Here is a 6,203-nt window from a genome sequence, read left to right as displayed (position 1 = left end):
CTGCAATAATGCTAAAGCGGCGTGAAACCATACTCACTCACTCGACCACTCACTATTCATGTTTAACTGAGGCATGGTATCTCAGTGGGACAATCGGCATCAGTTCGGACTAGTACAAACACACACACACACACACACACACACACACACACACACACACACACACACACACACACACACACACACACACACACGTGAAAACTGGTGGTGTGTGGCTGGTGGTGTGTGATCCAGTGTACTTGTTCGAGCTACCAATCTCGGAATAAAGTTGCATGCACAATTCTGTTTGTGGTAAAAACATAAAAATTCAGTCGACGGAATGAAAAAAACACTTGTAACGTTAATGGGGAAATCGGAATGAGGTGTTGTTATTTTTTAATTTATCAATGACAACATTTAAAAAAAAAGAATGACCGCGTGGGGATTGAACACTTATATCTGTATCCTTGGTCCCCAAAAAGATCACAAGTGTATGATTCCCATGGAGTGATCTCCCTTTGATGACCAGTCATTTCGAAAGACACAATGAGAGAATCAAACAGAGGGTCTGGTCTCAATGAAATTACTTGCAGATTCAGGTAACTTAATTGTCCTTTACCCACCCCAGAGCTTTATCTTGCCGAGGTAAGAGTCTGCCGAGTTCGAAAGCCGTGTGAAACAGTCGAGAATGAATAATGTCATCATTTGAAAACTGCTACTGCGTAGGTGCTGTGGAATGAGTAAGACTTCCACCCCGCCAACCCACCACCACAAAATATATATGACTAAAAGGAATGCGAAGCAATGCATACATATACAACTTTGGGGGATGGATGTTGGGGATACGGGCGGAAGTCTTTCCCCGAAACGTGATTTCGCAAGAAGAAAATCGATAATGTGCATCACGTGACATACACGTATACACAGCTGCTGGGCTGCAAGACTAAGGCCGTTAAATATGGAAATGTAGTACTATAAGTTCATTCATTCATGAGTTGGTCACGTTTTCAAACTGTACCAAACTGTCGACCGGTCGCTTGATTTGTAAACACTGAAATAGCTCATATATACCAGCTACTCAGTTGTTAATCTGTGTAAGGGAATACACTTGGCATTTGAGTCGGAGCAAAGAAGCAATAATCGCCTTGATACAGTCGGGAAGGAAAAACAATAATTACGTCTATTTTATGTGACATTCTCAATTGTTCTAATGTACATCTACTTTCTACAAAGAATACATTATTCAAACAATATTAAAACAGAGTGATCTCCCCTTATCGAGTACTCGAGTCCTTGATAACGGACTCGAGTCCCACTAAAACCGACCCGGCCCCGAGTACCCAAGTACTCGTTGAAGCCCTAGTACTGAGTTGGACTACCCGGACCAGTGGTTAGTCACGTGATTATATTGTTTAATGGCAAAAAATACTTAGAACTCTATGGTTACACTACAAGTCACTAATGTTGGCATTTCTTTCTGACTATACACACATTCCTTCTGACTTTATATGTTTGCATAATTATATAACTTCTGTCAACTTCAGTGTATGCATGACCAGATCGGAGTATACTTGTATCTAAATTAATTTTGACAGGAATACGGTCAAACGTTTCCCAAGCAGACATTTTGTACCTCTTTCTTGAGACCTAGAGAGGGTACCCGGGTAGGGTCGGGTAATAGGGGGATGGGTACCCGGGTAGTAAATTTGGACTCGTCCCAGCCCTAATATAGACTATAGGACTGGTGCCAATTTGGTTTTGCTACATGTTATAAGGACTAGTGGGCTAAACCTGTTTGTATATATAGGCTATCCGTGAAGGGGAAGTCGTAGCCCCCTCTAATGCATTTTCAAACATTGGGGCCAAAGGCACGAATTGTGCACTTGACAGGGTATTCTTGTTCATGTTATTATTTTCACATTTTCAGTTGCATTAGTTAGGACAGCCCTCCAAGTTGAGACCTAAATCCCCATTTTGCGACCTGTCTTCATTGCTTGGTTGCCAGTTGGTGTGTGTGTACATATTTGTACAAGTAACTATCCCCGACATGGGTGCAATGTGTGGAGCCCATTTCTGGTGTCCCCCGCAGTGATATTGTTGGAATATTGCTAAAAGCGGCGTAAAACCATACTCACTCACTCACTCTAGTTCCCATCGTCTGTACCGGAACTTGCAGATCTACACTGTTCACACTCATTTAGCCTTTTTGACAGATTCGTCATAGGCTACCTGGTACCCACTTCTCGAGATAATCGTTGACTGGGCAGGACAAGGCGTGTCTTTTAGCATGGTGATCATTTTTGCCCCTACACCAGTCCTGCCATCTGATGACAACATCCACTGGCTTCTACGTCAACAGCGTGGGCACCAGCGCTCCTCTACCCTGACCAAGCACCCGCTTTCAAAGAGGCTCTTCCACAGCGCTCCCGGTGTTTCTTCACAGAACTTGGGAACACCACTTGTTAGTCCTCCACACAGATCACTGGGGATTCTCCAGTTTGCACCTGATCCCCAGCTAAAATCTCTAAAATCTTGCGCAGGGTGATGTACATGTCACGTGTCAAGAACTGACTGTAAATTTCTGTGACCGAAATTAGGTCAACTGACCTAATGGGAGCAGTGCATCGTATTTCTACAGATTGATTTGCATGCTTACTTGTACGTAAGCTGCATCCACTCAACCAGACGTCTGTCATGGTCCACCAATGTGCAGTGGATGGAAACTGTAGACCTCCGCCTCCGTGGTCTAGTGGTAGAGCGTCCGCCCGGAGAGAGGAAGGTCTGCGGTTTGATCCCCAGCCGTGTCATACCAAAAGACGTTAAAAGATGGTACTTGTTGTTACCCTGTCTGGCGCTCGGCATTAAGGGGCTGAAACAAGGACTGGTCGGCTCGGAGTCAGTATACTGTGTCTGAGTGGGGTATTCATGTTAAACTGTGGCATGGTATCTCAGTGTGCTAGCACTATATATCGGCATCAGTCCGGACTAGTACAAGCAGCCACACACATACACATGCATGCACATCGCTATATAAGTGCAATAATCTTGGACGCAACGTTAAATCCCATTTCACCTCACCTCACCTCAGCACTCGGTATCTTGTAGATTAAAGAACGGGTTGAGTGTGCCAAGTGGCTTCGGGATGAAGACGCCATGTACTGGTAACCTTCATAAGTCTCTGTCACATATTCAACCCTTTTCATGCAGTTCCGTAACATCTCAAGCATGACAAGGTAAATTTGCACTAAGTTTAACAGTGTAAGCTGTCAGGCTAACAATATGAAGGTCGAGAGTTCTCTCCCGGCAGATTCTCACAAAAAAATAAATTGCTTGTCTTTATGACAATGATGCTCTGATTCTAATGGTGCTCCCTTTATTTCACTACACATTGGTAAGAGCGAAGTGTGTGTGCGTGCATGCGTGCGTGCGTGCGTGCGTGCGTGCGTGCATGCATGAGCGATCGCTTTTTCATTATTAATGTGATATATCAAGATTGGTCTTCCAAACAATGCTTGTCATAAGACTTGCCCAGTGGGATTGGATGGGCATTCACAGCAACACCAATACATGATGATACATTAAATTTCCATGTCACTATAGTTGTAGGTAGCTGTACTGATACAAAACAATGTTTTGCTTAGTTATAAGCATGTAACACGTTGTTGATGTGCTTTGTAAATTTTAATGCCTAGCACCATATTTCAGTGTCTGTCTGTTTGTTATGTTTTCTTAAATTTACAACCAGAATAGTTGACTTTCAAGCAATAATTTTTTTGCATGCTTTAGTCAGAGTGTCACATTCCTTCGTATCATGATACATATATCTTTTTATGACTTTGTGTGACAAAGATGATAAACAATAATGAAGCTAAGACAACTCTTTTATGTTTTCAGTGGACACCATGACATCCACAATTTGATGATGGAAGTACAACGCCAGCCACATGATCCTGGCTCTGTAACTGAAACAGATGTAATCACGGGCTTTCCTGTACAGAGGTGATCTCAAAACACTTCCTGATTGACACAGGTGGAGACCTGACAAGTTAAATGTCAGTGGCACAATGGAGTCTTGTTGGGAGTGGTGAGTGTGGGAAGAATAAGCATGAGGAAGTTACCTGGGGAAAGTCACACATCTTGCTGGATTCAGACCTTTCTACTGTAGTGGTTGTGGGAAAGAATTCACAACAAATCTGAAGATAGACATGAAGACTCCGTGACTACCTGTAACCTTCATAAGTCTCTGTCACCTATTCAACCCTTTCCTTGCAGTTCCGTAACATCTCAAGCATGACAAGTGGTCACAGTGATGTGAACGGGAAACCTCATCAGTGTGGGGAATGTGGGAAAGTGTTTAAAACATCAAGTAACTTGCAGACACACATGATGAGTCACAGTGGCCTCAGGCCTCACGAGTGCCTTGAGTGCGGGAAAACATTTCCACTTAAAGCTACTCTGAAGACACACATAAAGATTCACAGTGGTATCAAGCCTTTTAAGTGTGTTGAATGTGGGAAAGATTTTGCACGAGCAGATAGCTTGAGGTGTCACATGATCAGTCACAGTGGACTCAAGCCTTATGAGTGCAGTGAGTGTGGGAAAGCATTTACTCTTAGAGGTAATCTGAAGACACACTTGAAGATTCACAATGGTATCAAGTCTTTTAAGTGTGCTGAATGTGGGAAAGATTTTGCACGAGCATCTACACTGCAGTCTCACATGCTGAGTCACAGTGGACTCAAGCCTTATAAGTGTGGTGAGTGTGGAGAAACATTTACACAAAGAAGTAATCTGAGTGCACACATGGGGCTTCACAGCGGAATCAAGCCTTTTAAGTGTGGCGAATGTGGGAAGGAGTTTGCACATTCAGGCAACCTGCAGAGACACATGGCGAGTCACAGTGGAATCAAGTCATTTAAGTGTGGTGTGTGTGGGAAAGGGTTTGCAACATCATGGACCAAGAAGATGCACCAGAAGAGGTTTCACATGGAATGGCATTTACAGAATCAGAAGCATGATGAAACGTAGGGAGAACATTCACAGCATCAAGTTGTCTGAAGGCACATATAGGGCGTTATCAGGGAGTCCTGCCTTGAAAGTGTGGTGAGGGTTGGGGGAACATTCACTGCATCAAGTTGTCTGAAGACACACACAGGGCATCATCAGGGAGTCCTGCCTTGAAAGTGTGGTGAGAGTTGGGGGAACATTCACTGCATCAAGATGTCAGAAGACACACAGAGGGCATCATCAGGGAGTCCTGCCCTGAAAGTGTGGTGAGGGTTGGGGGAACATTCACTGCATCAAGTTGTCTGAAGACACACACAGGGCATCATCAGGGAGTCCTGCCCTGAAAGTGTGGTTAGGGTTGGGGGAACATTCACTGCATCAAGTTGTCTGAAGACACACACAGGGCATCATCAGGGAGTTCTGCCCTGAAAGTGTGGTGAGGGTTGGGGGAACATTCACAGCATCAAGTTGTCTGAAGACACACACAGGGCATCATCAGGGAGTCCTGCCCTGAAAGTGTGGTGAGGGTTGGGGGAACATTCACTGCATCAAGTTGTCTGAAGACACACACAGGGCATCATCAGGGAGTCCTGCCCTGAAAGTGTGGTGAGGGTTGGGGGAACATTCACTGCATCAAGTTGTCTGAAGACACACACAGGGCATCATCAGGGAGTCCTGTCCTGAAAGTGTGGTGAGAGTGGGGGAACATTGACAGCATCAAGTTGTCTGAAGACACACACAGGGCATCATCAGGGAGTCCTGCCCTGAAAGTGTGGTGAGGGTTGGGGGAACATTCACTGCATCAAGTTGTCTGAAGACACACACAGGGCATCATCAGGGAGTCCTGTCCTGAAAGTGTGGTGAGAGTGGGGGAACATTCACTGCATCAAGTTGTCTGAAGACACACACAGGGCATCATCAGGGAGTCCTGCCCTGAAAGTGTGGTGAGAGTGGGGGAACATTCACTGCATCAAGTTGTCTGAAGACACACACAGGGCATCATCAGGGAGTCCTGCCCTGAAAGTGTGGTGAGAGTGGGGGAACATTCACTGCATCAAGTTGTCTGAAGACACACACAGGGCATCATCAGGGAGTCCTGCCCTGAAAGTGTGGTGAGAGTGGGGGAACATTCACTGCATCAAGTTGTCTGAAGACACACACAGGGCATCATCAGGGAGTCCTGCCCTGAAAGTGTGGTGAGAGGGGGAACATTGACA

At 45.1% G+C, this 6,203-nt stretch overlaps 1 protein-coding gene across 2 annotated transcripts; it reads left to right on the top strand.

Moving 5' to 3' along the window:
- Positions 1–507: 507 nt before the first annotated feature.
- LOC139455523 (zinc finger protein 724-like) lies at positions 508–5,089 on the top strand. Of its 2 annotated transcripts, none has more exons than XM_071237069.1 (2): positions 508–578; positions 3,874–5,089. In XM_071237069.1, the coding sequence occupies exon 2, from the start codon at positions 4,270–4,272 to the stop codon at positions 5,005–5,007; it is 738 nt and encodes a 245-aa protein (XP_071093170.1). In that variant the 5' UTR covers positions 508–578; positions 3,874–4,269; the 3' UTR covers positions 5,008–5,089. The 2 variants fall into 2 exon arrangements, with proteins under 2 accessions (XP_071093170.1, XP_071093171.1); XM_071237070.1 differs by lacking the exon at positions 508–578 and adding an exon at positions 3,138–3,212.
- The last annotated feature ends 1,114 nt before the right edge of the window (positions 5,090–6,203 follow it).

This window comes from Haliotis cracherodii, unplaced genomic scaffold (genome assembly GCF_022045235.1).
Source record: "Haliotis cracherodii isolate W230 unplaced genomic scaffold, xgHalCrac1.p SCAF_11, whole genome shotgun sequence".
NCBI lineage: Eukaryota > Metazoa > Mollusca > Gastropoda > Lepetellida > Haliotidae > Haliotis > Haliotis cracherodii.
Note: the sequence above shows the minus strand (reverse complement) of the source record. Positions and strands in the feature narration are given on the sequence as shown.

Excerpts from the sequence above, each read along its gene's own strand:
- LOC139455523 (XM_071237069.1), top strand. The coding sequence starts at position 4,270 with ATGACAAGTGGTCACAGTGATGTGAACGGGAAACCTCATCAGTGTGGG.